This window comes from Aspergillus heteromorphus (genome assembly GCF_003184545.1).
Source record: "Aspergillus heteromorphus CBS 117.55 chromosome Unknown BO70scaffold_49, whole genome shotgun sequence".
NCBI lineage: Eukaryota > Fungi > Ascomycota > Eurotiomycetes > Eurotiales > Aspergillaceae > Aspergillus > Aspergillus heteromorphus.
In genome coordinates, this window is record NW_020290454.1 from 102273 (window position 1) to 130125 (window position 27853).

At 50.3% G+C, this 27853-nt stretch overlaps 8 protein-coding genes and 1 non-coding gene across 9 annotated transcripts; 4 read left to right on the forward strand and 5 right to left on the reverse strand.

The window, feature by feature from the left end:
- Nucleotides 1–84: 84 nt before the first annotated feature.
- Nucleotides 85–2671, reverse strand: BO70DRAFT_390791 (uncharacterized protein). Its single transcript, XM_025546188.1, has 3 exons — nucleotides 1530–2671; nucleotides 448–1459; nucleotides 85–411 (listed from the first exon to the last, which is right to left on the reverse strand). The coding sequence occupies exons 1-3, from the start codon at nucleotides 2247–2249 to the stop codon at nucleotides 116–118; spliced, it is 2028 nt and encodes a 675-aa protein (XP_025394614.1). The 5' UTR covers nucleotides 2250–2671; the 3' UTR covers nucleotides 85–115.
- Nucleotides 2672–2882: 211 nt separating this feature from the next.
- On the reverse strand, nucleotides 2883–4794 carry BO70DRAFT_383256 (DUF3176 domain-containing protein; the record flags this gene model as incomplete). Its single annotated transcript, XM_025545576.1, has 3 exons — nucleotides 2883–3734; nucleotides 3796–3964; nucleotides 4040–4794. 3 exons carry the CDS (start codon nucleotides 4792–4794, stop codon nucleotides 2883–2885), a joined length of 1776 nt encoding a protein of 591 aa, XP_025394615.1.
- A 743-nt stretch (nucleotides 4795–5537) lies between these two features.
- BO70DRAFT_419652 (glycoside hydrolase family 16 protein) lies at nucleotides 5538–7481 on the reverse strand (the record flags this gene model as incomplete). The annotated part of the gene is made up of 4 exons (XM_025547486.1): nucleotides 5538–6155; nucleotides 6252–6705; nucleotides 6774–7149; nucleotides 7466–7481. The coding sequence occupies 4 exons, from the start codon at nucleotides 7479–7481 to the stop codon at nucleotides 5538–5540; spliced, it is 1464 nt and encodes a 487-aa protein (XP_025394616.1).
- Nucleotides 7482–10296: 2815 nt separating this feature from the next.
- BO70DRAFT_366673 (uncharacterized protein) lies at nucleotides 10297–11203 on the forward strand. Its single transcript, XM_025544392.1, has 2 exons — nucleotides 10297–10464; nucleotides 10528–11203. Exons 1-2 carry the CDS (start codon nucleotides 10447–10449, stop codon nucleotides 10867–10869), a joined length of 360 nt encoding a protein of 119 aa, XP_025394617.1. The 5' UTR covers nucleotides 10297–10446; the 3' UTR covers nucleotides 10870–11203.
- Nucleotides 11069–12236, reverse strand: BO70DRAFT_176768 (uncharacterized protein). The gene has a single exon (XM_025538407.1). It carries the CDS (start codon nucleotides 12038–12040, stop codon nucleotides 11312–11314), a length of 729 nt encoding a protein of 242 aa, XP_025394618.1. The 5' UTR covers nucleotides 12041–12236; the 3' UTR covers nucleotides 11069–11311.
- Nucleotides 12237–16680: 4444 nt separating this feature from the next.
- Nucleotides 16681–18557, forward strand: BO70DRAFT_419654 (uncharacterized protein; the record flags this gene model as incomplete). The annotated part of the gene is made up of 4 exons (XM_025547487.1): nucleotides 16681–16871; nucleotides 17081–17987; nucleotides 18063–18377; nucleotides 18420–18557. Coding segments are annotated over 4 exons (1551 nt in total), but the record flags the coding sequence as incomplete, so codon positions are not given.
- A 2186-nt stretch (nucleotides 18558–20743) lies between these two features.
- On the forward strand, nucleotides 20744–22216 carry BO70DRAFT_324587 (polysaccharide lyase family 1 protein; the record flags this gene model as incomplete). Its single annotated transcript, XM_025540621.1, has 5 exons — nucleotides 20744–20940; nucleotides 21004–21150; nucleotides 21200–21325; nucleotides 21385–21715; nucleotides 21766–22216. The coding sequence occupies 5 exons, from the start codon at nucleotides 20744–20746 to the stop codon at nucleotides 22102–22104; spliced, it is 1140 nt and encodes a 379-aa protein (XP_025394620.1). The 3' UTR covers nucleotides 22105–22216.
- Nucleotides 22217–22644: 428 nt separating this feature from the next.
- BO70DRAFT_t299 lies at nucleotides 22645–22715 on the forward strand. Its single transcript has one exon. It is a non-coding gene; the product is annotated as a tRNA-Gly (tRNA).
- Nucleotides 22716–23054: 339 nt separating this feature from the next.
- Nucleotides 23055–26470, reverse strand: BO70DRAFT_390794 (glycoside hydrolase family 35 protein; the record flags this gene model as incomplete). The annotated part of the gene is made up of 9 exons (XM_025546189.1): nucleotides 23055–24382; nucleotides 24430–25096; nucleotides 25145–25279; nucleotides 25327–25422; nucleotides 25470–25485; nucleotides 25534–25800; nucleotides 25848–26150; nucleotides 26210–26286; nucleotides 26336–26470. The coding sequence occupies 9 exons, from the start codon at nucleotides 26468–26470 to the stop codon at nucleotides 23055–23057; spliced, it is 3024 nt and encodes a 1007-aa protein (XP_025394621.1).
- Between the last annotated feature and the right edge of the window lie 1383 nt (nucleotides 26471–27853).

Consider the following 27853-nt stretch of genomic DNA (forward strand, 5'->3'; position numbering starts at 1 on the left):
CCTTACTGTAGGTTTCGTCCACAGACAATATGGAGAATCTGCCACCTCAGCTGATTTATACAAATAGAAAGTAATATATGAACAAGATAATGTACACTAGTCTGCAAACGCTATGTTACACTTTAGTACCCATCAACTTCTGCTTTAGGTAGTTCTGCCTTAGGACAAAAAGCGGGGTCTCGTCATCACCATCACCCCCCCTGAATTGCAACGCGACATCACCGTCACCATCACCATCAACACCCACAGCCTTATCGTGGAAAACACCGTCACCGTCACCACAGCCATCATCGAAGCTATCAAAGTCCTCGAGATCCCTCTGATCATAATCCGAATCCGAACCCAGATCAAAATCATCCGTTTCCAAACGATTGTACTTGCGGCACCGGTGCCACCCCGCGACAGCGGCCGCTATTGTCGCCAGGACGAGGACAGCCAGCCCAGCACTCAGCAAGGCGATTGCTGTCGTTGACAATCCAACCCTCTTCTGCTTCTGCTTCTGGTTTGGGTTCTGGTTCGGGTTCGGTGTCGGTTTCTCCTTCTTTGGGCGAAGAAAGGTCGACTCAGACTCATCGTACTGGTCCACCGCGACTGACAATTCCGCGGTGTGTAGGTCCACAACCTCTGTCGACCCGATAACGTTCCCCTTGCGATCCATGGCATCGGCCCAGATATACTGCCATGTCGTCTTCCCAAGCGTGATCTTCGTCTCGAAGCCAGTCCGTCGTGAGTTCGCCCACAATTCTCCCTTGTTGATCGACCGGTCGTTGGTCGCCGCACCCCGGATAACCCAGCTTTTCACTTCCGTTGCGCCGTTCCAGCTGAGGTAGACGACCAACTGGCCGTTTGTGTTCATCCGTGGCGCAATGGCGGGATCCCACCAGGGGGTGGCTGTCCAGTCAAGCTTGTATGCGCGATAGTTGTCCAGCGCGTCGGGGATGTCGTCGCTGTGCCATGGCGAGAACTGCACGTCCATTACTGTCTTGCCGGACGAGCTGTGCTCCGTGAATGAGGGGCAGCGACCCCATCCGATGAATACGTTGCCGAGGTCATCGGGGAGGGGGGAAAGGGGCTGAACACTGCCTTGGCTCTGGGCCTGGAGTTGTGACGGGTGACGGAATTCGCGCAGGAGCTGAACGGTGGGGGGCGAGGCTGTGTCGTCGATGGCGATGTGTAGGCCCCGCGAGCATTCCGTGTCGCATGTTCCGTGTGAGGTTTCTTTGACGTGGTTGTCGAAGAAGGTCATCTGGGTCTCGTTGGTACCGGGTACGAAGCGGGCATGGTGTTGCCAGCGCATTGACAGTAAGGGTTGGATGGACCCGAGGTCTTCAGCGGGAGGCAGCTCGACAAAGTTGTTGTGTTTGCCACCCAGTGTCCAGATGATATCGCCATTCTTCCCGTTGATGAGATAGATGGAGTTGAAGTGACGGATCGAGATGAGATAGTTGCCTGCTTGGGTCTGGACGCAACAGTATGTCAGAGTGTGTCTTCAGGGAGTTGTCGGGGGAGTCGCATATCTCTTCTCTTACCTTTTGAATGCTGTTCATGTGATAGGCATCCCAACCACCGCCCCTACCCTCGGACGAGTCCATGGGGTTCAAGTAATCCAGGGCTCGCCAGTTGAAGAGCACCTCGTTTGTCTCGAGGTCGATCTCCTGGAAAACGGTGTCCAGGACCTCGAACCGGGCTGGAAGCCACCACCCTTTGTTCAGGTCTGACGCACGCGCTTTGATCTTGTTTACACCCGTGACCAAAACGGTTCCGTTACCAGTGAAGGCAAACTCATGGAGGTCGCTGTGTGTCTGAATATGCGCCGATACTTTATAGACCAAACGGTAGTTGTCATCGTAAGCAAGCCCATAGCCACTACCAATCCCATCCCCCTTCTCCCCTGCCCAGAACGTCAGGTACTTCTTGCCGAAATTCTCCTGCACACGGGTGCCGAAGACATTTTCAAAGGAGCGGTTCATGTAGACCGCACTCAAGTCGTTGGCATCGAGAATAAGGGGCGACGCGAGAGGTGAGGAGTCGTTGCCGTCATGTCGGAGGAATATATGTGAGCCCGTGCTGGATATGGCGTCCTGGTCCCATATGTTGGCCTGCAGAACAGGTGCATACTCGTTGCTGGAGTGAAATTCCAGATGAGGACGGTGGCCCAGCGCTCCGTGGTTGTACCTTTGGTAGTTGGTTGACACGAAGTCCCCACTGACAAACGCCACAAGGCACGTCCAAATCAGGGGACGAACCATCCCTAAGTTAAATTGCTTGTCTGTAAGGTGCCAGTCACCTCAAATGCTCATCTCCCGCAGCCATCCAGCCAGGCTAATAAGAGGGGGAGACACCAAGTCAATAAGAAGTGCTAGAAGGTAAGATACCCATTCAACATAGCTTACGTATGTCTCAGCCGTGGCTGTCCCCATGGCCACGCCACGACCTCCCCCCAGGAGTGCGGCGATTGTGGGAACAGATCCATGAGGCGGATGAATCCAAAGCGAAAGCCAGAGTACGCAGGCGAGTGATTCGTAGTAGGAACCATAAAATGTGGATCACTAGTCACAACGGACAAAATTTCCCAAAGTGACCTGAGGGAAAGAATCAAATCCTGTGCTTCCGGTCTCCTTTACTGGTCGATTTTTTTTTTCGCCAAAGCCGAGCTCTGACTCGGTCGTCGTCATCGCCAGAGGATGGTGGGCAGGTGTGGGGACGCGACTGGTTATCTCTGCTTGCCGGCTTGGAGTTCGGATATCTCGCCCGGCACTAAACACATCCGGGCCCACCCGTCGTCGCCTGTGCCCACGCGGCTTCCGCTTGGCCAAGCCGCCCCTTTCGTCCATTGGATCGGAGTTTGCACCTCGACTGATTAAATTAAATGACAGCTGACATCAAGATTGCAGATCTGCATGATTGCGTTGATCATTAGGAGATGTGGGAAGGGCATTGCTTTGCTTTCGCAACAACAGCCTGTTCATGGCATCCAACTCCAATCTGACATTCACTGACTGCACCGTGTGTTCTATGCCACTCATAGTGGCACCATCATCACTGCTAGCTTCCAGGTCCAGATGCGTCCCGTGATAGAAGGCCAGTAAGATGGACGATTTCCATAAAATGCACCTCTGGTGTCTGTTGACGAGAACAGTTGGAAACCAGAAGGCTAGCCCAGCGAGAAGAAGTGTGGCAGGAAGACTTAGCCAGGGCCAAGATACCACCACGTACGACTTGGGGATCATTGCTGTGCCAGTGACGGTTTTGGGGCTGATTTCCAGGCTGAATTTGGTCAATGCAGCTGCGATGTTTGTCAAAACTTTCTCTAGCCCGGTGTTGATGATTCGTCTGATTATGTCCGGATAGGATGTGGTCACACCCGTATCAGAAGGGGAACAGGTCTCGTTTTGGAGAGAATATGTGATGTATGAATAGCCGAATATGGGCTCATCAACGATTCCCTGAGCAATGTCAAACAGTGAAGGGCTCGCAGGGCAGAAAGCGAATGAGGCAACGTCGACTAGGTCACCGCTTGGTAGCGCAGTCAGGTTCAAGGAGTTGCTGCTGTTGAGCTTCCAGCAATCGAAATAACTTTCCCCATACTCTCCATCACCGGTGCTGAGCTGGAACATGTTGCCGTATTCAACCGACGTTGTCTGGATGGAGACGTTTCCGGAAAGCATAGAAACATTATATGTTTGGAGGCAAATGGAAAGGGCGCATTCTTGAACGCTTTTGCAGTCGCATATCTTTGACAAGTTCAATCAAGTGGGCGTTCGAATTAGACTCCAGTTTAGCGTGAGCGATGACTGCGAGCGGATCGACCACATCGATATAGGTTTTGGCTGATTGGTGAAAGTTGACAGCCCATAGAATATCTTGGGGGATAAACGCCGCTATTTCCCGATCCCAGTAGTCAATCGGAACATCACCCGACGCGCCATGATCCAGCTCGATGGCGCAATCAAACTCCTGTTCCCTGCCATTAGTAATGCTACTTAGTTATATTGTATGTAAAGTCTTGGCAGCCGCTCAACTTTGCGCTGGAGGTAACATCGGCACAGTGGCTGCAAAGTCAACGGAACGGAAAGCCGACCAGGTACAGTTGAAGGTGGGGCACGTGGGATCAGAGACAAAGTCGCTGATCCAAAGACCCGCATTCAAGTATCCAGTATACAAGCTTTGATTCAGTCCTGGAAGGAAATAGGGCGCTTGTCTCGTTGACGCGTGCTCCGATGTGCTGTCTACCTCTCGAATTGCGTAACTTATAACTTGCTGAATGGAGGAATCAAAAGCAAGAGCCAGGAATATGACGATAGCTCTTGGAGAGGCTGTTGAAGATGCTCTATGCTCGACCAGCATCGAAATCGAACCCAGCGGCCCTCGACTGGCATTGCCAAAGGACTGCATCTCGGCCAGGGGTTTTTCCCGGCGATGGAACCATGACCATTTCAGCTGTCCTAGAGAGCTTGCCAGGACAAATACCAGCGCTGATCTCGATGCCGCAGCAGTAATCGCGACCATCGTGTTCAGTGTGAGCCCGTAGGCGAGATTCGGTGACGGCTGCTGGTCATACACTCGCAGAAGGGCCACAATGGCACAAAATGAAGCGCTGCTGAAGATCATTGCCACAATCTCCAGAAGCCAGGTATCTTGAACGAGGGTAGTGCATGTGTATTTCCTCATTCGTCGATGATCCTTTGGATCAAGTAATTGAGAGAAGTGATCTTGGTTATGGACTTCAGTCATCTCCGTGTCATCTTTCAAGTTCACATTCGAATAAGATATCAGAGCCCGACTCATCTTCATTTTCACGGGGCTTGCTGTCAGATGAGATATTTTCCGGAGACTGTCTACTTAGTACCTTCTATGCCGCTTTTGTCTGCAGCAACTTAGTGGGGGCTAAAAATTAGCATTCTCACGGCGTCCGCGACTCGTAATCTTATGCATAAATCTCAGCCGTGTGCGGGGTTCACGTCCTGTTAGCTTTCACGAACTCTAATCAGCCTTGGCCCCAACGTTGGGTCGAGGTCGCGGTGTGCAAGAGGCCATCTGGGGACATATGATATGAAGTGTTCTCACACCCGTCACAGCTTGGCGAAATCATCACTTGAAAAAGGTGGACGGAGTCCGGTCGAAATGAGAACTTATCGTTGTTAGATATTTGGCGATGGGAGCCTACCTAAACCAGCAAGGAAACGAGGCCATGATGAAGGTGATCTAATATCTACACAAGAGAAGAGGAACAGGAACGTGGCAGAGACGCGCGCAGGACCGCGGGTGGCAGTCACTGACAGGTGCTAACCTCAGGCAGCAACCCCTCTGACAATATTTCTCCGATAGAACTTCTAGTCATTGTGAACTTTATTCGCATCATAGAAACCTGCAAGTCCCAGGCATTGAGTACAACGGACGGAAACATGAGCCAGACAACAGCTAGGCAAACTGATCAATTCATAGGGGAAGTAAGCAGTTGGCAAGATGGAATGATATAAAGAATTAGATAGTTAATAGACGGTAATAACAAGGTAGCAAAATCCAAGAAATCGTTCTCATTGCCCTCGTTGCTGACTCTGCCCCCCCGGTTGTTGAGTCTGACTCTCACTCTCACTCTCACTCTGGCCCTCCTGTCCCCCCTGGTCACTCTGTTCCCCCTGACCTTGCTGGTTCTGGGATCCTGACGACGACGTTTGACCCGCACTTGATGAGGAAGCAGCAGCCTCCACCGTCGTGGTCACTGTTGAGGCTCCATTCATGCTCGCGGCTGTCGATGAAGCAGGGGAAGACCCAGTAGAGGCTGTTGAAGTCGAGTTCGACGACGAAGAAGAAGAAGTCTGATATACCTTGAAGCTCTTGAATTCCCAATAAGCATTTGTGAAATTCGCTCCATTCTCTGCAGCCCATTCCGTGCACGTCGAGGGACAGTCATAGAGATCGGTGTAGTACTTGCTCGCGCCGGCAAGTTCACCGCAGACATCGATGTTGACGATTATGCTTTGATTCTTGAAGTGAGAGGAGATATCGCAGTTCGTGCTGGGGAAATCGGCGAGAGCTTCACCCCAGCTTGACGGGTCTGGGCTGCTGCTTGAGTTGGAGATGTCATCGGGAATATCGTCGCGGCTGAACATCCAGACCCGGATACCAGCGTCGCGGAGTTCCATGGCATAGACCTTTGACGAGAGTAAAAATCAGTTGGAGTTTTGCTTGTGCTCGAGCCTTTGAAGGTAAAAGAAGGTGTGATTTTGATTGGAAATTAAAGTACTTACACCTCCGCCATTGCTATTAAATTGCTCTCCATAAGTTGTCTTTCCACCTGTGACACCACAGCCGGCATTATCATTCGCTGTGTCTAGACAATTGGTGTATGATGCCGTGCCAGTTTCCTTGCGCTTCACATCCATCTTGCAGCCACTGGTCGTGTGCAATGTCATGGCATTGCCATGGGTTCCTTTGTTATTCGACTCAAGAACATCAATTTCTCCGTGCTCCGGCCAGTTATCTGGGTCAGTCAGCCAGAGGGCTGGCCAAGTAGCACACCCGTAAGGCGTGTGAGTGATATCAAAGATGAAGAGGCCAGTGTTGTATGTGTTCTTCGAGGTGATACGGACTGACTTGCGACCGCTGGTCTGATTCGAGGTGCTGGTATCCACTCGTAAGACAGCACGAGAGCTTGAGGCATAGGTCAAGTTCATCTCCGATGCGGTTGAACTGTCGACATAGCTGGAATATGGTTAACCATCGCCTCTCCAGGAAGAGGGTCATGAGTGTGATAGGAATCGTTTACTCACTCTACAAATCCATCCGTCGGATCCGTCGCAGTGTAGTACTCGAACTCATCAAAAAAAGATGATCCGGAGTAGGTATCCTTCAAGCTGTAGCTTAAGGATGAATAATCGGGATACGATGCTGATTTGGTGCCCTCGTATATTCCCACAACGAGAGCAACAATGACAACAACAACGCCACCCGCAACGATCGATTTGGTTAGCACCGACCACGAACGTGGATCGTACCATGGTCCTGCTCCCGGAGCTTTGGCAGCCTTGGCTTTCTCTGCGGTGACAGCTGTAGGTGCAGGGGTCGGCGATGCTGTCTCTGTATAGGGTGGTGCAGGGGGGACATTGTGCAGCTCGTAGTCTGGGACAAATGTTCGGTCTCCGGCGTCTATACTTGTTAGGTTCCTATAGCTCATATCTCAGTGCGTTTTGATCTGAGCATTCGCGAATTTCCAAGGCAACAAATGAAACCCCAGGATAAATAAGCTCTTTCCTCGTCGGGAAAGAAAATGGTCTCGATTCTATGAAGGTCGTTAGTGTACCGTCAAGCCTTCTCTCAAGAAGGTTCAGAATAAGCCAATAGACCGCAAGACTTGGAAGCCTTGCCATCGTTATCTATTGTTGCTCAGCCCGGCTACTACGTAGGCTCAATGTCGCGATAAGTTGATAAACCCTAAGGGGTCATGTCAAAATCGAAGGCATACGTAAGCGTCTATCCATTTTAGCAAAGACGGGCCAGCCGTTACTGCCGAAACACCAGTGATCTTCCAAAAATAGTAAGTAAGGCCCTGTAAGACTGGGTGAGACACCACGAGAGAACCCGTGCTAGGACTACTAAGCGGGTTCTGCAACTGTGAGGTGGTGCAGTGTGCTCGTCTCGGACAGGTTTGGTCTTGACTCGCATGCAGTCGGACCCGCCGGGAACATGACCATTAAGCATAAAAGCTCGCGTGATCCAAGCAGTTGAACTGGTATCGAGTGTGTCGACGCATAGTATAGACGCGAATTTTACTTTGTGGAGTGCTTACGCAATGCAGCCTTGAGTTAGCGTCTAAGCCGCGAATGGGCGGTTAGGTTAGCAAAGCAAGCTGTGCGGGGTTTGAAAGGTAAGAGAGCGTAGGAAATTCTAGCTGGGTATAAGCTATCTTTCCGGAGGGTTTGATAAATCAATGTTGGACGAGCAGTCAATAGACAGGTTTCTGGTGCAGGTTACTTACAGCCAACAAGGCGGTACGCAGGAATTCCTGCGCCAGTGTCGAGCTGACACGCATAGCCGTATCTTGCACATCGACAGACGAATGCTTGGTAGAGAATTCCTAGGACCCTTTAAGTCCATGGAGCTGGCCAGGGTCTGATTGACCCTGGGAATTTCTTGGTTATCCGGGGCATACGTGTACCCTGCGGGCATTAAACCCAGACAGCACGCACCAACAGCACGCACATCCTTCACCGGGTCTTGACTGATAATAGCCCCATAGCTGCCTTCAACTAATCATAAATGACTTGATGGGTTTATTCTAGGCTGATAAGGAGTGCCTTGACTGTTCATCGTCTTTTCCTCGAGAACTCTAAATGTGATGATGGCGACAATCCTGTACTGAAATAGACATATATTTACCCAAGCAGATCAGTCATGTAGGCCTCTCAGCCATTTGTATTGTTGAAAGAGAAAGTTTCAAGTTCTCAACAAGCCTTATCGTTGGTGTGCATGGTGTACGTGTGTGTATGGATGACGAATAACCCTTAGTTGAAGGGCTGTGGCGGTGCTTGCTTAGCGGATACAGTAGATCCAGGCCCTCCTAGACTTGCGTTTGGACTCTCTTTCTTTATTGATCTCGGCAGTTCCGGGTTGGGCTGAGATAAAATCGACCCACTGTCCATGCAACGGTCATAGCACCACAAATGATCGAGCTTAGTGCTTACCTGTCGTATGCGGCAGACTGACAGCCTTCACAGTGCGGATGAGCCCTTACGAATTTCAGACTCTTTAAAACAATCTGCGCGCCCGACTGGCTCAAGTGGGGTGTGTGTTTGACTTCTTGCCGGCAACCCACGGAGAAGATTCAAGCATTGCCCCTCAGGCACTAATAGCATCTGGTTAACTACGGAAGGCAAGCACACAGATAGGAGGATGGGAGCGAGCCTTTGTCGGGAAGGAAGTTCGTTCGGATCCTTTCCGGTTGAATGATGACCATGGCAACGCTAGTCTCTCTCGTGTTGTGTATCCCCATTGCAATCAATTGAAGGTTCCCATTTTCAGTTGAGTAAGAGATAAAGAATTATCTCAAGGCTCGGGTCTCAAAGCCTTGTATTTGGGGATTGTGCCCAATGCCCAACTGTTCTGTGTAGTCTCGTGAAAAGCACCTTAATCAAGGAACGAGTGCGACGGCGTCAATGAGTGTGGAAATCCGCCAAGAGTGTCGAGTAGAGTCATGCCTTGACGAAGGACCTACTGCGAAGCCGGGCGATGGCTTACATCTTCCACAAACTCCGAGGGCCAGAAGCTAAGAAAAGACCGCCGGAGAAGGATTATCAGCAGGCCAATTCTGAAGCTCTCGGAAGGTCTGGATGTGATGCTTGCTCTCATTATCCGAGAACCATCCTTCATTATTTCTCATGGTTTCAAGATGGGGACTGTCTCAGATATCGCTCGATCAACATTTGTCAAAGCACTCTGCATATTCGGACTGAGGGCGACTTTAACGATGCGAGACTATCGACCGGATCGGTAGATTATAAAGATCGTTGTTTGTACTGCAGTTAAAATCCGGGGTGAAGAGGCAACCGACATGTAATCACCAACCAGGACGTTCCTAAGATCAGACTGGTTTGCAGTTACTAAGAGCCAGTATGGGTACTAGAGAAAATAACTGCATAGCAAGGCAGTGAGTGAGGCTGGTATCCTTGGAGGGAACTCTCCGCGTCAGTCAACGCCGTCGAAACTCGACGGTGAGATGCGGGAAGAAAAACAGTACCGCGGTATATGTCATGTCTGTAGATTTCTGCAAAGAAAGCATGGGTCTCTGGGAAGAAGTAAGGCAAATTGAGGCCGCCGGTAGAAAGCAAGAAAGGTGCCGGAGGTCGGAGGTGCCAACTGCCGCGTCGGCACGTACATCGACGGACGAAGAGGGACTACGCCAAAAGAGGTTTAGGGTGGTGCCCGTCCCATTGAACTGCCGCGCCAAGATAAGATACTCGTCATGTGTCCTCCTCTTTTGCTGTGCTGAGAACCGAGGAAAGAGGGAAGTGGTCCGGTATGACAATAAAAGCCACCCATACGGAGTAGCAGGTGGGAGCTTTGTATTGTCTTCTAGAAGAGAGGTTGTGTGACGGAGCCGACCGATCGTCTCTCAGGGACCACGAACCTGTCTGCATGACACAGGGCGGGTTTTAAAATAGTGCTGCTGGCCAGCCAGTAGCGTTTCGTCATCCCATGCGCAGACCTACAATGCCGGTTGCCTAATCCGGACCACCCGCCAAGCGGTGCCATCCAGTTGGTTCTTCTCGGCGTCTTTCGCTCTCTCAGTCTCCTCATCTTCGCTCTCCGCATTTCTTCCATTCCGCATTCTTCCTCGATCCTCGTCCCCACAACCGACAGGATCACCTAGACATCTCTTATTTTCAAAGTCGCATAACTACCACTCTGTACTTGATCGACACGTCCAAATTAATCACCTCCTGAAATATGTCCTACAACAAACCGGTATGTTCGTCCCAAACTTTGCCCACCACCCTAACACACACCACCCGACTAACACCTCAACAGGAGCAACCTCCTCCCTCGTACCCTCCTCCCACCCACGACGCCGGTCCCTACCAGCAAGGCGCTCAACAAGAATACTACCAAAACCAAGGCTATAACCAAGGATATAACCAGGGCTACCCGCCTCAGGGCTATCCGCCCCAGAACTACGGCCCCCCGCCCCAGCAAGGATACTATGGCTCTCCGCCGCCTCCTCAAGGCCAGCCGATGTACTATCCTCCTCCGCAGCAGCAGCCGCAAGGCTACTACGCAGGACAGGACCGGGGCGGATCATCTGGCGGGGGTATTTGCGCCGGTATAATGGCCGCGTTGGCATGCTGTTGCTGTTTGGATATTCTGTTCTAAGGTCGCAAGCGCGCACTCTTTTCTTTTTGGCCCCCGGATTGAAGTGGATGGTCGGTCGCGATGGATACTGTATTTTTTTCTTCCCCTCCGGTTGGCGCAAGTGCACTGAGCACGGGGCTCGGGGTTTCTATATTTGGTTCCACCAGTCAGTCAGGATAGACTGGCGTCGGCGCTTAGCGGCGCATGTTCGTTTGCTTGCTTTCTTCGCATGATCACTTTCAATTCAATCATTGCTAACGTGATTAACATTATCATGTCTTAGGTAGTCTCGTATCATGTTATGTGTATAAAATGCAGAAGGGACAGTATGTAACATCCTAATAAACAGGCAGGGTATCAAATCAATCAATCAATCAATCAATCAAGCCAGTCCAATCCAGCTCAATCCAACCACACCTCACACCCCTTCTCATCCATCCATCCATCTAATTAACCAACCAACCTAAGACCTCAAACTCTCATCCTCCGTCAACCCGCCAAATGCTTCCGGATCCACCCTCCGATAAGCCCCCGCCCTACTCCTTCTCCTCCCCGCCTCAGGCCCCTCCACACTGGAATGCTCCTCCAAAACCTCCACCACATCCGACCGATCGGGCGATGTAACCGACTCCTCAACGACAATGCGCCCCCCTCCTCCTGACCCCCCACCACCCGGTCGTGTCCCCCTAGTCCGTCTCCCCCGCCTCCCTCCCCCACGCGCCTCGAAAATCTCCTCGACGACCTCGCGACGCCTCCGCCGCGGCGGTCGACGCGACCGCAAACTCCCCTCTTCCTCTTCCACCACCACCTCCGACATGTTTTCCACTGTGCTGGCCTCGCTGGAGAATTTGCGTCCCGCGCCGAGCCCCAGGTAGATTAGGTAGAGGAGGAGGAGGAAGCCGAGGACGCTGCCGATGACGATTCCGGCGACGGTGCCTGGGGACGGGCCGTGTGTGTGGTAGGTTGAGGGGATGGTGACCGGGGCGGAGCGTTTGAGGTCGAGGGGGGTGTAGTTGTTGTTATTGTGGTTGTGGTTGTTATTATTGGTATTGTTGTTGTTATCGGGGGTTGTTGATGGGAGTGGCGGCTGGCTGTCATTTTGGTTTTCATGTTGATGAAGATGAGATGGGAGGTGGAGGAGAGTGTTTAGATCGGGTATTCGTATTCGTAGCGGTAGCGGGATTGGAGTCATTGCGGTTGCGGTTGCGGTTGCGGTTGTTGTTGGTGGGTGGAGGTGGAGGTGGAGAGTGTATTGCGCGGGTGGTTCATCGACCAGTATTAGTGTAGATGAGTATGAATGTATACTCGCGATAATAATGAATTTATTCCGCTATTCAGAGATAGATGCAAAAAAGAAGGAGGGGGGGACGAGGTAGAGAGAAAAGACGAGCAGGGTCAGGACGATGACGAGGCGGACGGACTGTTGTGTTGGTTTATTCGGTGGCTGGGGTGGCATGGATTCGATCGACAGGATTGGACTGGAGTACAGGGCTTGAACGCGATGCGCGAATCAGCGACCGGTGGGTAAGACACAACAAAGCTACGGAGTGCCTGAGTGTTAGTCTGCCTGTCTGTCCCCTGTCAGTTTCCTTCAGGTGTCCTTATTGTTTTGTCAATAGTATTGTGCCACAGTGCTTCAAGCTATCATTAGTAGATCGAGATTAAGATGCATGCCATCCATGCTTGGGTGCTTATCTCGCATTGTTGCTCCACTGTCTCCGTTGCATTCCTTCGCGTCCCGCAGAGCTTTTTCCCCCCACATATCATGGCCCCTTCCTTCTTCTTGTTTGCCCCATGCCTTCGCACTATTTACTAGCGGGATAAAAGATTAACCATTGTATAGCTCCTGCTGCGGTCAATAATAATGTTGATTTGTATGTCAAGGTGTACACCCTTCCTGGTTCCACTCAATCTGATCCTAAGGCTGGCTCTGCTATTTCTGGGCGAAGCAAAAGACACCAATTTTTTTTAACAAAAAATTCTTCGATTATACCATAACAACTTGTTAAATTTGTTTGAGCTAAGTTCAATTTTTTTTAGTATTATAAAGTTGCTGCTGAGCTATGCTGCAATAAAGAAGTCGGAAACAATAGCAACTAGAGGAACATGGAATTTGACCAAAAAAGCAGTACTATTAAATGCCATGGTCTTGTACCTCTCAGTAAAGAGTTGGAAGCAAGTCCTCAACTAAGGGAGTCTAGAGGGGTCTAGACACCAAGCAATGCCATACTCCCACATCATTGAAATCGTCGCAACTTAAAGGCAAGGTTAGTCCCAATATCATCACCATGCTGGACCTGGAATGAGGTCTTACCGGCTCCATTGTTTGAAAAAGGTTCTTCGTCAAATATGTCGCAGCGTTTGGATGGGTCTGGATCCATATGAACCCATTCAAAGCTCGGAAATCTGTGAATCTTCTTGGGGCAGAATTCTGAGATGACACGCTTGCCTTCATGAGAATCAATCGGAAAAAAGATTATTGACCGGCCAGTGTGTGGAATTTCGATACTGCCGGTCGCTTGGTTGGCCCTTGACCAGTCTCGACGAATGCGCCAACTCAAAACAGCACCTGTATACTTCATCCTGCATGGCGCTCTCTGTTTTGCTGGATTGACTTGCAGGTCCAAGCTCAATACCTTGTCTTAGCCTTAGAAGCCTGACTTTCGAAATTTTCTCTATAACCTGGAAACAAAACGTCCGAATATCAGGATGACTAGGTTTAGAGAAAGGAGCAACGCTATATGCCCATTCCACAAAGCTATACTTCTCAACATTATTAGACAGTGAGTCAGAAAACTACGTCAACTGGCATAGAAGCCTTACCGCGCATGTAAGTTTGATGGCAAGACACAGACCATAGTCAATGATTGAGCCAAGGTCAATGGGAAATTCCATTTTTGGATAATCTGAATAATCAAACAGGCAAAATCGTGGACCATGGTCTCGAAGAGATTGAGCTTTGATTAAGTACCATAAGTCTTCATCTTCGTATGTCTCCCGAGCATCATCAATAATGAAGACGAGATCACTATTCCTAGATCCTAGAAGGTTACAATCTTCTGACATATCACCGCATCCACCTTCACGGCATATTTCTGCTAGAAACCCTTTCGCTTCCAAGCCATCTTCGGCACATCTTCTCCAGCCGCTTATGAAAACGACCTTACGAGTTTCACCAAGGAAACCCCGGAGCAGCAGTGCAAGAGTGGCTTTTCCCGATGCAGGCGGTCCTTGTACGGTAACAACTACAGAAACATCCAGTAAAAGCGCTAGCTGAAATACTGTGTCAGATCAAGGGCAGATTTGAGGATTCTCCTCTGATATCATCTGCGCGATGTCTGTGATCGCTTCGCTTTTAGACTTGTGGATTGGTAGGTCTGAAAGTCGAAGAGACTCTGTGGGGAAGAGGGAGCATCAGTACGCCTCTCCTTCCAGGCACCAGTGCTACTTGCCTCTAGGAGACCGCCTACGATCATTTTCCAGGCTTATATTCGAAAGTTCGGTTGTGAGAGACGGACAGCGAGACGATGACATGGATGGAGTAAGGGTCCATTCAGAAATGCTAGCCGTGGTGGGTCTGGGATCAGTGGCGTTGAAGAGGAGCAGTATCTACAAAGCAGTAGTACTACAGACGTATGCCGAGTGAATGAAAAGATCATGCATGGGGAGGCGGGCGTTGGTTCCAATTGGGCGCCGCCATTTCATCATCTCTCTTACACCACCCCCCTCGTCTTCCTTCCGGATTTTTCTTCCTTCCTCCTCTACGTACCGATCACATAATATCATTCTGTGATATCGCAAGTCTCAATTTTCCACAGGGTGCTTTCCCCCGAAATTCTGCCAAATGCCAACTGCTGCCACATTCGCCACATCGAAGCCCACTCCAGGGAGGGACCAGGGCGGTCAGAAGAAGAATTTCGCGGAGGACGACCGAGTTGACTGCAACGAAAAACTAATCGACATTCGAGAAGACAAGATATGATGGCTCTCGGTCGACAGAGAGCCGGAGCGTATTTGTCAACGACGAACCATGGATGATCACGGCAAGCTCATCCGCACTGAGAGACAAGCCCGTCCAGGCACCTAGATAGGTATCACATTTGCCCTCTGTTCGCCTGACAAATGTGAGACAACCTAGCGGTGAAGACAATTGTCGAGATCGAATCGATGGAGAGACATTTGCACAGTCATTATTCGAGAAATCTGTTCATCTTCTAATAATTGCAATTCTTCGGACTGGATACGATGCCGATCTTTTGGAGTCCTGCAGAATGTTTCGACCCCACCGAGTGGAGCCGTGGCCGACATCCGAAACCAGCCCTACTATCGACAGAACATGGCAGACGGCCGGGCCTGCCGGGTGGCATTCGGGTGGCATTCGGGTGGCATTCGGGTGGCATTCCGCTTGTCCGGATGCCACACACAGCTCTATGGATTTAGATCTTCGTGCAAAACTAAGCATCGGGGCTGGAGCCACGGCGTCGTCACGATCCCAGGATTACGACGCCACCCTCCGGAAATAGCGCCTCAAGCCTGCTGTTACGTAAACTCTCGAGCTGCCTCGGTTGTTGTTCTTTTCCTTGTTCTGTACAGCTCTGCATAATCTCTTTTCTGTCTACCATGGCTCAGGTCCTATTGCCTCTCTCTCCAACCAGATCCTATCAGATCCAACCAGATCCAATTAGATCCAACCTCGTCTCGGTGGTCGGGCCAGCGGGTACCTGATTTTCGAATCGATCGAACACAAGACCCATTCTAAAGCATGCCACCGCTGATGCAGTTGGCTCCAAGGTGGACGGATCCGGTCCTGAATAAAAGGGTTTATAACTTAATAGGTACAGTGTTTTGCTGTCAATAAAAAAGATGTCGGTTCAAGCGAGACAAATGGGACTGCGGATCAGAGCTAGGGCTTTACGGACATAGTACTTTATGCCAATGCCATGGCTTTGGAGCTAGTACTTGGAATTTGACGACTCCTGCCCGGTTCGCCTACTAGTGTCTACTGCCCAAGCCCAAATAGTGTTGGTCCCATCATATCACGGTCTATTAATGGCTCTAGGCTACTAATCAACATAACTGACGAAGGGTTCTAGATGACGGTCATGGGTCCAGGAAATGATTACTGGATCCGTTTCTTTGGCCGGATGGCAATGGTTTTTCGTGAAATCAGGTACAATCTAGATCTAGGTGGATACCGGTATATCTCTTAGGACCACGGCGGTTGATTGTTTATAATGAGGCCAATGCCGCGTGTTCATTGCGCAGCGCCGCAGATCACTCGACTGCCGCTGGCTGGAGAAAATGTCGCGTAAGCGTTCATCTGTGGTGGGAGATGTGGTCATTCCTCCGCATCTTTTAGCCGCGACTACCCAGGTGCATCAACCTTGGGTAGCCCAGGCAGATCAGTTGTCGGGAGGTGGCCCTGTTCAGCAGGCCATCCGCACAGAGGCCTTTGAAAGTCGATATGGCCGTCTCCGCCGCTCAGCAAGTCTCAATAGTCATCCACTGGAAAAGCCCAAGAACCTCCACCTCAGACGCCAGAGTGCGCCTTTGAGTGTGTCTGATATATCTACGAGCTCCTCCGAAATTGATATCTCCGGTACTGGAAGCCATCAATCATCTCTTTCACGCTCAGATACCCACCAAATCGACCACACACCTGAAAACGAACAATCTTCCTCGGCCACCTCCAGTGAGGATGAATCATCTATTGATGAACCCATTCCAAGACCGAGAGACGACGCATGGCCTCTTCCCGCTCGGCCTCGAAGCTACCGAGTCTCACGTATTCTTGAGCCAGCAGAGGAGGTTCCTGAGGCCAGAGACCAGAGACGACATAGCATCTACGATGTGTACCAAAAAGCTAAGGAGAGGCGCATCGCCCTGCAAAGGAAGTACTGGGTGCAATTACTTTTCGAATACACAGTGTATATCGTCCTCCTGGCCTTCGTTTACTTCGTCTTGATTGGAATGCCCCTCTGGCGTGGTGCTGTCTGGTGGCTCTACTATGTGGTCCGGACCAAGTTTGTTATCCAGGGAGGATGGGGTATCACAATCGGTCTTGCGGTCTGGTAAGTGATATTTTCTCCCCTGTACGATAATAGCATATCATAGGAAGCCCTGAGTGAGGAGTGAAGGTCTTCTACCAAGACCAGGACGGGGAGTTCTGCTCTTGTTTCCGAGGCCTTCCTTCCAAAGAACCAGTTACTGACTTTGATGTATAACATAATAGTTACGCATTTGCACCCTTACTGGTACTCTTCGAAAAAAACCCACCTCCAGTGGACAACCAAACAGAGAAGGACATTGAACAGAATCGGAACACGGCAAAAAGCACCGCCCTGTTAATCCCATGCTACAAATCCGCCAACATAATCGGACCGACGCTTGATGCCGCCCTAAAAATCTTTCCACCGGAAAACATCTTTGTGATTGCGAATGGAAACTCTCCCGAGCCGCTGGACAACACCGAAGAGGTCTGCCGCCCTTATGGGGTCAATCACCTCTGGTGTCCAGTTGGAAGCAAGATCATTGCACAGTTTGTCGGATGTTACGCAGCCAAGGACTTTCCTTACGCTCTGCTAATTGACGATGACTGCGCATTGCCCCCCAATTTCCCCGTCGTGAGTGACCGGTTGAAGGGCCGTGTTCAGTGTGTTGGCTATACCATCAAGAGCGTCGGACCTGAATCCTCGCGCGGGACACTATGTCAACAAGCCCAAGACCTTGAATATAAGATCTCTGGTCTTCAACGTGCATTCGCCGGCTACCTGGGCAGTGCGACTTTTCCGCACGGGGCTATCTCTATCTGGAAGACGGACTTTCTCAAACAAACCTTCCACGATCACCCGGGTTTCTCGGTGTCAGAAGATTGGTTTTTTGGTGACAGCTGCCGTCGGCTAGGTGGTCGCATCACCATGTGCTCGTCTGTCTTTGTTGAAACAGAGACTCCGTCCGCCGTTTTCTTCAGCCGGGGCGGTTCTCGCGGTGGCTTCGGCGAGATGACCATCTTCAAGCAGCGATTCACTCGCTGGAACTTCTTCTTCGTTAACGGCATGTGGTTCAATATGAAATACATTCTATGCAGTTGGAGTCTTGGGTGGTGGGAATTGGGGGCCAAGCTCTTCGTTTTCCAGGAGGTGAGTTTTACTCTTCACAGTGTCTTTTAGTAGCCTCACGTCCATGCGAACCCAATACTCATTCTCATCAAACAGGTTTACGAAACGCTACTTTACCTACTCGCCCCTTTTATCCTGCCAATCTCCTTCGTCGTCCAGCCCTCATTCTGCGGCATCATGCTTGGTGCCACTAACGGCTTATATTTCCTAAACGTCATCATCTTCAACCTGGTCCACCTACGCAGGAAGAATGAATCTGTCGGTTGGATATGCTTACTGGTCTACTACATGCCGTACAAGATCGTCCTGTTCATAATCAACGTCGTCAGCTGCTACTGGTCACTTTTCAAGTACGCCCGATACTTTGCCACCAGACACCCCAAGGTTATCGAAGACGACAAGGCTGTTGAGGTAGTACTGCGTCTGGAGGAGACTACAAAAAGGGGAACGAAGACTGAAGAGAAGGGCTCGGGCCTTGGACGAAGCTTCTCGGTGACCAAGGTCAGGGCAAGAAAGGCTAGTAACCAGGGCCCGAGCCCCACTGTCCCCGAGGCTGTTCCTGTTGTTGGGATTGAGAGTAGTTGGGTTTGATCTGTTACTTCATCGAGCTCCTCTGAAAAGATGTAATGTAGATATATGTGGCCTGTTTATATATGAAACTGAATTCGGTTCTTTGGAACCCTTTTTAAACACGATATCGTTTGTTTATCTAACGACATGTTCAATATTGGCATAGTAGACTCATTGGATTGGTAGGCATTGAGGGGACACCAACTGGTTGGGCCGCTTTGATCCGGGATTGGGCTTCCCGCGCCTCTTGATTTACATTATTGAAATGCTTGTAGGTGATTTGTGTGAGGATTTATGTTTATGTATCATTCATAGCCTTTTGTAGAAACATTGGATTCCACAACCCTGGTATCGCAGATGATCAAAAAAAAAAAAGATTTCACAAAAGAGCAAGTCGGTGCTACTGTAATTTCATTCTCGAGTCAAAGGTGAAGGGGGGGAAAGATGCCTATAGTACATTATACCTAGTTTAAAAATGATGATGACTCGGTTCGGGGACTTCAGTTTAAATAAACAGAGTCACCGTATCACGGTAGTGCCTTGTTCTAAATAACAGCTCTATTTGGGGCTTTTTCCGGGCCACCAATAGTCTACTCGGCTATGGCTATAGACTTTTATATACTACGGGTCTGTTACCCCCCTCAGTGTTTGGGCTGGTGGGGGTTGTCAAGGCAGGCAAAGAGAAGCCAAATCTTTAGTATACATCATACTGGGCGCTGGCCATCCCCTGAAGCTTTTTATCTTTCTATATCATAGCTACCGTGGTGTTTAGCTGAGTGAAGCCCTAGTTTATCCTATAATCCACTCACCTACGGAAAACGGGGTTTACTCTGTAAAGCAAAGACTACTATATATATATATCCAAGACACGTGCTTGGATTCAGCTAATTAAATGTGATTTATAACCAACTGAAGCTACCAATTAGTAGCCATAGAATGGCCTGTCTTATCTGCTTTCTAAGCTTCATATAAGCAGAGCTCCGCTTTAAATTATACTAGAAGTCGCGGAGCCTTCTAGACCCAGCTGCGTTGGTGTTTAATAGATTGGCGGGTAGCCTTCATCTGGAACTAGTAGAATGAAGCTCTATTCTACCCACCCAGAGGATATAGATCTTCACTGCGTTAAGTTGTTTGCGATGTGAAGATCCTGCCTATCGGAGCAACCACAACTAGATATACAATTGACCAATCAGGGCATTTAAATGAGATCAGCTTTTTTTTTTTTTTCACAGCCCAGTCATGCAGAGACTTGTCTCTACCTTTTCCCTCAAGTTTAGCAGAGTCGTGCAAAACTCTGCAATAACAAAAATCATGCGAGACAGTAATCAGACTCATTTCACCTCAACTGCTAGCGTAGTTACCGTGCGATTACGAGGAATATGAGGGTGAGACATTCCTCTCTTGGCGGTACTACCATGTATTTCTTACTGCATAACAGCTCACGTGACATGCACACGGGTCCGTCGTGCTGCCATGACTGGTGCAAAATCAGATTATGCCAAGCATTCGAACAATACGGTCAGGGTATTACAATAACATTACCGGTACCTGGTGAAGACTCATGGCAACTCTCCGTCCTTAGCATGTCTTGAGATTGCTGTAGCGCCAAATCTCAAGACATATATGAAGAATACGATGAAGAAGAAACTGCTGCCAGCTAACGGATGAGGATGGCACATGCCCCTGTGCCCACCTGACCACCTTCTACACATTAGTTGACTTCCACTGCTTCCGTAAATAAATCGCTCCTATCTCCGGGGTAGCGTCTTGCCTGCAAAGAAGAAGACGTTTAGAAGGTAGAAACAGCTCAGGGCCGTTAATAAACAGGGTCCTCGCTCCACACGTGAAAACTGTTAGGGAATGGGTCTGTGGAAATACTGCCGAGAGCCCCGGATCGCCGAATCGGGCTTCGGGGTGGAGTTTGCCCTAATGGAAAACGGGGCTCCGGTTCTACTCTGCAGCAAGTGGCAATGAGCCAAGGCGCGATGCTTGCTTCATGGTTCTTGGTAACTATCGAACAGGTAGTCTAGCCCTGGCTCCTTTCACATTTGCAACTAGGGGTCTTCAAGCCACTCCACCATGAACTGAACCATGGGTATCCATATAAATATCTAAAGACCTTTCGTTCCGGACAGCCTGATCATCACATCACATTCATTCATTCCTTCCAGTCATTCTTTTCTTTCCTTCCATCTTTGACATCCACCATGAAGTACACCACGATACTGGCCGCGGTGGCCACCTTTGCGAGCACCGTCAGCGCCGGTGTGACTGGCTCCGCTGAGGGCTTCGCCAAGGGCGTCACCGGTGGTGGCAGTGCCACCGAGGTCTACCCTACGACCAATGAAGAGCTGGTCTCTTACTTGGGCGATAGCGAGGCTCGCGTCATTGTCCTTGATAGAACGTATGTGCCATTGTCTTGCTGAATCCTAAGGCCAGCCGCTGACTTAAGTGCTGTCCGAAACAGCTTCGACTTTACCGGAACCGAGGGCACCACCACCACCAGCGGCTGTTCTCCCTGGGGAACTGCCTCCAGCTGCCAGACTGCCATCAACTTGCACAACTGGTGCGACAACTACGAGCCCAACGCCCCCAAGGTCTCTTCCATCACCTAGTACGTCGATCCACCCCCATCTTTTCGTCTCCGTATTGACTGGTTCCAGCGACACTGCCGGTGTTCTCGGTATCATCGTGAACTCCAACAAGAGTCTGGTCGGCAAGGGCAGCGCGGGCGTCATCAAGGGCAAGGGTATCCGCATGGTCAGCGGCGCCAAAAACATCATCATCCAGTGGGTTTCTCCCAAAACCCCCATTACATCTTATCACCCAAGCCAACTCCATATCCCAGGAACATCGCCATCACCGACATCAACCCCCAGTACGTGTGGGGAGGGGACGCCATCACCGTGGACGACGCCGACCTTGTCTGGATCGATCACGTCACGACCGCTCGCATTGCCCGTCAGCACATCGTGCTCGGCACCAGCGCCGACAACCGCGTCACTATCTCCTACTCCCTGATCGACGGTCGCTCCGACTACTCCGCCACCTGCAACGGCCATCACTACTGGGGTATCTATCTCGACGGCTCCAACGACATGGTCACCCTCATGGGCAACTACTTCTACTACCTCAGCGGCCGCATGCCCAAGGTCCAGGGAAACACTCTCCTCCACGCCGTACGCCGTCCCCCCATCCCTTCTATCCCACATGACCTAATAGACGACAGGTGAACAACCTCTTCCACAACATCGAAGGCCACGCCTTCGAGATCGGCTCCGGCGGCTACGTCCTCGCTGAGGGCAACGTCTTCCAGAACGTCGACACCGTCGTCGAGACCCCCATCTCCGGCTCCCTGTTCAGCTCCCCCGACGCCACCACCAACGCTCAGTGCAAGAGCGTCTTCGGCCGCTCCTGCCAGCTCAACGCCTTCGGCTCCTCCGGCTCCTGGAGCGGCGCTGATACCAGCATCATCAGCCGCTTCTCCGGCAAGAACATTGCCAGCGCTCGTGCTCCCACCAACATCGAGTCTTGGACCATGAAGAACGCTGGTGCGGGTAATCTCTAAGCTAATAAAAAAAATTCGGTAATGAGGATGGGGGGGTACAGTTTCTAGGAAGCAACCCTCGCTCCTTCGGGTTTTCGTTCGTCTTTATATTCGATGCTGCGGGATGATGTGGCGTCGTTGGTATATATTACTTGGTAGCTTGTCTACGTTTTCTAATTTATATCATCATTTCAACAACTGGATTTGATAATCGGGCTATCTAAAATAGTAGTGAATGCCGCCGAAAAAAAATTTATCTTCTGCAGCTCCCAGCTACACTTTGCCGTAAAGAAGGGAATGGTATCGAAGGGGGCAGTAGAAATTGTTGATCTACTTCAATAGTACGAGCTTAATTTCAAATAAGCTAAATATATTATTATTATAGAGCTTTATATAAAGCTATGAAGTCCTCTTATAATTACGAAGTTATCTAATATATTTTCCTAATCACTTGATTTTAAAGTATTATATCATTAAACCTCCTTATTTGCACTGTGGAGAAGGCACAATTACATAGTTATGACGTATATTGCAAATTATTTATGCCAAATATATCAACTAGCATCATTGGTCTAGTGGTAGAATTCATCGTTGCCATCGATGAGGCCCGTGTTCGATTCACGGATGATGCAATACAACAGCAAGTTCTTTTTTGCCTTTTGTTGCTTCGGGACTGTTATCCAACCTCAAGAAGCAATGTTTCCACTACAAAGTATTCAAATCAGGTGTTCGCTCAACTTTTTTTATCATTTGAGGCAAAAAAAAAAAAAAAAAAAAAAAAACCCATCGACTCGGAGCTGGCCTACGGGTCCGTCTCTCCACAAATATCCGTCATTACGAGATAATATCTATGGCCATGAATGCTCTGAGGGATGAACCAATTTAGGTGCGAGGCTACAGAAGTGTCCGAGCTGCAGATAAAAGTCTTGACACAGCAGTGCCATTAAGTTTGACTAGTTACATATATACAACTAGTATGCGCCCTCTCTTGCCGTCCATTTCGGCTGGTCAACCGATGCCACAGTTCCCAGGGCCGTCAGCACTGGCGTGGTGTGGGTCAATTCGAAGCTCTCCAACTTGGCACCGCCCTCGTCCAGAGCCCAAAGACTGACAGCAAGCCAATTTGTTCCACGGTAGTTGAGGATGCCCTCCGGAACAGGGAAGCTGACCTGCGGTCCGACGTTGCTGATGTATTTGCCATATTGGTATCCGTTCACGTACAGCTGCACGCGATAGGGCGATGGGGTGGTGCTGTTTCCGATGTTGAAATACAGCGGCACATCCCAGCCGGTCGGTAATTCAAGGTCTAGCTGGGCGCTGTAGAAGCCGATTCCTGGCTCGGAGAGACCGTCAAGAGGGCTAGAAGACTTCCAGTCTTGGCTGGGAGGCTCGGGTTGATGGAAGCCCTGGCGTTCAGCGTAGAGACCACCCTCGTTGAGAGGACCTCGGACCTTATCCTCGTAGTCTTCACCTCCAAGGTTTCCCGTCAACTTCCAGCTGATCGCACTATCCGAACGGCCAGAAAGCTGGTAGTTCAAGATACCGCGGGGGGTCTTCATCAGTTCTTCACCAACAGTCCAGTTCTCCTCGAGACCCAAGTTGTCGATAACTATCGTGATCACATATGACTTGCCTGCCTGAATCGAAGGCAGCGTGAAAGTCGCATTGTAATCTGAGTTTTCAGCAAGGCCAGTCCAAGATCCCAGATAGGTTCCGTTCAGCCAGGCAGAAAATCCGAAAGCTGAACCACCTTGCGGGTCCACAAAGAAAGTGCTCTCGTTGCCAGTGGCGACAAAATGTCCACGGTAGAGCAGATAGCCAGTGTGGAATCCGTAATCAGACGAGTACAGAGAAGTAGGCGTGTCAAGGGCCCGGAAGGTATTCCAGGTATGGGCGAGATCGGCAGCCGGCCAGAGAGAATCATCGTACGAGGACTGAATCTCAGGGAGAGTGTCCAGGTATTTCCATTCCAGGCTCTCCAGGCTGGGAATTGAGATGTCAGGGGCGCTGTATTTTACCTCAGCGGTCCAAATGCCGTTCTTATCAATAGTATATGTCGTCTTATCGCCGTTGATGTATAGACTCTGAGCAGTGGACGGAGCGCCAAATATCTCAACCGTAGTTGTAGCGTTGAAATCTGCGGTAAGGTATAGACCATCATCCTTCAAATAGGCAGTTCTGACAAGATAGCCTGCATTGACAATGATAGATGAAGCAACTGTTTCTTGCGAGCTGAAACCAGGTGAGGTGCCATCCGTAGCAAGTTGGGGCACCCAGTAGTTGTAAGCAGATTCCCTGTCTGTATTCGGTTAGATTGAATAAATAAGTCCAGAGAGGTACGCTTACCAAGAAGGAGCACTTTGAGGTCGCCAACCTGTATGATACGACGAGTGGCAGATACATCCCAGCCAACCACAACCGAACTCCCGGTCTGCTTCGAGGTGATTCCCGATTCGGATCCTTCGACAACAGTTACATTTGACCTGCTTGCGATAGATAGCTCGTGGTGCTCGCCAGATCCGCCATAGAGAACGAGGACCTTGCTGTCAGTGAATTTCTTCCAGGTAAAAACTTCGGCAGTGGAGTAGATAATCTTTGTTCCGGAGACATTGTAGTCAGCCACGTGGATCTTCGAGTCGCGTCCGTTCAAAGTCAGGGTACCTCCTAGCTGAGGAATAGTCAGGGTACCAGCACTGGTCGGCAGAGTGATTGTGTAGGAGGTAGAATCTTCGCTACTGTAATCTGAGTGCCTGATGACGAAATATGACCCAGTGCCATTCCCGAGAAGGGGTGTGACGGTTAAATCAGCAGTATCAGCATATCCGGATGTTGTCAGGCTGCCAGGGCTAGCGGTGAGATAAGATGGGGAAACCTTCATGAAATTCCCAATAAGTTTAAGTTCACTGTATTTAGTCCGGGTGATGTTGCGACTTTCGGTTATAGCTGAGCCATAATCGTAGGAGGTGTATCCTTCGGGATAACCAACGTTGCCCCAGTTGGTTCCACCAAAGATCTTTCATCAATCAGCATGTTAATCCGCAGACAGAGTTAGGGCACCCACCATATACAGGTTCATTATGGCAACCTGAAAGCTGAAGTCATTCTTGTAAAACACTCTTTCAAACTCTTCGTTGAGGAGATCGGCGCACGCAGCAAAACCAGGGCCTCCCCACGGGTCGTATGAGCCGCCTTGGAACTGCAAACTGTTAGATATAGAATACCCTCTAGTATTTAGATACTGACCTCAACTATCGAGTACGGTGTCGTTGGGCTCTGCTCGAGATGTAGCGTACGGAAATCCGTAGGTAGGTCACCTGAGGGCCACACAGTTGGATTGGCCTGATTACATTAGCTGCGAAGAATATCATTTCAGAAGTAATACATACGCAGTCGAATCCAAGTCTATATCAGTTAGTTAATGTTTGTTAAGTCAGGTTGCATGGAACTTACGGGTAGCTGTCGTGACCGTAGATATTGACCGCGCCTTTCCCGGTCCCAGGAGCATTATTTCCGTCAGGAGAAGCATCGTTGTTAATAAGCGGGATCACAACACCAGCGTTGCGAGCCTGGTCTTCGACGTATTGCATGTAGTCCGCGTTAGGGAATTCGACCCCGCAGCAGCTAGACGTGTACTCATTTTCGGGCTGATAAAGGATGATTGGCCCGCCATTGGTGATCTGATACTTGGCAATAGTAGCAGCCGTATTGGCAACGTAGCTGTCAAGCATTAGCCAGGGCAGGGATTATATGCGAGCTGTCCGTACTTATCGGTAGCGTCCAGGTATGACTTAGCACTCGTGCGAAGAGTGCCGTTCACCCTTTGTAGCCATCCTGGGAATCCACCACCTGAGCTCTCTGCGTTGATGTATGGACCAGGACGGGCAAGCAGGTAGATGCCTGCTTCTGAAGCCGCATCAAAGAACGGCTCCAGGTCAAAGATACCATCGGCTCTATACTCTCCCGGTTTTCCTTCGACTAGGGCCCAGTCGACGTAGAACGAGACGCAATTAAATCCCAGAGCTTTGACTTTCTGGAAAATATCGAGCTGCAATTCTCTCACCGGCAGTCTATAGAAGTCAGACACATTATTCAAACAAAGGGGATGGTAGATAACATGCAGCCATACCGGTATGGATGGAATTCGCCGCTGAATATCATAATTCTCTCTCCTTTGATGAAAAGAGACTTGTCATCCCAGGTGATCTACCACAAGTCAATACTCGAAGATGTGTTCACTTGGGAATACACATACGTATTCCTGCAACAAATCCCGTTTGACGGGATCCGAGTGCTCTGTTAGAGTTAAGCCATTGAGCCGATGTTTGATAGCTGCTCCAGCTGCCTGTGCTGCCAACAAGGCAACACCATAGGCAGGCGAAAGCTTCATGTTGCAAAGGTCCACGAAAGAGCGTGCGGTACCGAGCCCTTTGTCCTTTCGAAGTCTCACAAGGAACTCCACTGCAGGGAGGGAGCTCCGGGGGAATGGCCCATTTTATCTTCCATTCCAACCCTCCGCGCGCCCCACGCTCTCTCCGATGCTGGTCACATCCTACCTAGCCCAGCCACGAGTCGAATGCTTGCAACATCGACATCATCGTTCGAGGGAGAGTGGGACCTGCAGAGTCTACGGACGGACTCAATCGTCTAGCGTGTGGTTTGCTGTCCATGCTGGAGCGTCCCAGGCCGGCATTGGGCCATGATGAGAGACATTACTCCGGCGATGCGCAGGGAAGAAGGCAAGAGGAATGAAGATCCTCCACAGGGACCGCTCCCCTTCGGGTTAGCGTGGCACGGGAGCGGGGCCCAATTCTCCGCATAGTCTCCTCAGGCATCCGCCCCGGCTAATACTCCCCGTCGTGCCCATCTCTCCTGCACATCTCCCATCCCGTTTCCTCCCATCTGCTGCCTTTCTGCGGTGACTGGCTATCACCATGCAGGAACACTGGAATCTGCCTGGTTACTCCTGACGATCGGCTCCTGTCTTGCTTCGCAAGATATCGGTTATCTTTTGCCCTGGCCCCCACGGGAAGACCCTGGATCCCGAGCCCAATCAGCCTAAGCTTCCGGATGGCTTACTGCGGGGTGCCACCGGAGAATCTTGGTTTTGGTGCCGCGGTGGGTTTGTTAGCTACTAAAAAGCCCTCGAAGTTTAGTTGCGAGCCGCTTGGTCTGATGACGAAATTAATTACCATCAGCCAGCCGGAATCATGCCACCGCTTTTGACGAGCCACTTTTCGAGCACCCCCGAGTTGAGTATACTTGTTTGGAGAGGCAAGCAGTCGGGACAAAATCAGGTCTGCGGAGAAGGATGCCACACAAATGAAGGTGTGCCGACCCTCCGTGCCAATTTCTGTCCGCACGGGGTACCCCTTAGCCAAATCAAACTTTGATAAATTGGCCGATAGACCAAGCTGGGAAAGCATGCTTCTGCAAGTGTGCTCCCATTTCTCCGACAAACATCCGGGCCGGAAAATACTATGCCATGCTGGTCTTCATCTCCGATGTCTGTGGGTTAAAGCCGGGGCTTCCTGGACCATTGAAATTGTTTGCTACATGCCGTGCATCCGGGTGTACCGAGTTCTCGACGGTCTGGATGTCGGTCGAGGACGTGCACATGACTTCAGCGATTAAAGTGCCAGACACGCGGAAACACCGATCATATGTCTATGAGCCTTCTGTTCAGTTGTAAAGCTGAGAGAGCATACATAATAGTACATCTATCGGCAATGGATTTTTCCGGGATTGTATACACCACCAAACGTTCGAATTG

Excerpts from the sequence above, each read along its gene's own strand:
- BO70DRAFT_390791 (XM_025546188.1), bottom strand. The coding sequence starts at position 2,249 with ATGGTTCGTCCCCTGATTTGGACGTGCCTTGTGGCGTTTGTCAGTGGG. Across the intron at positions 1,460-1,529 it reads ACATGAACAGCATTCAAAAG|ACCCAAGCAGGCAACTATCT; the intron begins GTAAGAGAAGAG and ends TGTTGCGTCCAG. Across the intron at positions 412-447 it reads GACAGCAATCGCCTTGCTGA|CGGCCGCTGTCGCGGGGTGG; the intron begins GTGCTGGGCTGG and ends TGGCGACAATAG.
- BO70DRAFT_176768 (XM_025538407.1), bottom strand. The coding sequence starts at position 12,040 with ATGACTCCAATCCCGCTACCGCTACGAATACGAATACCCGATCTAAAC.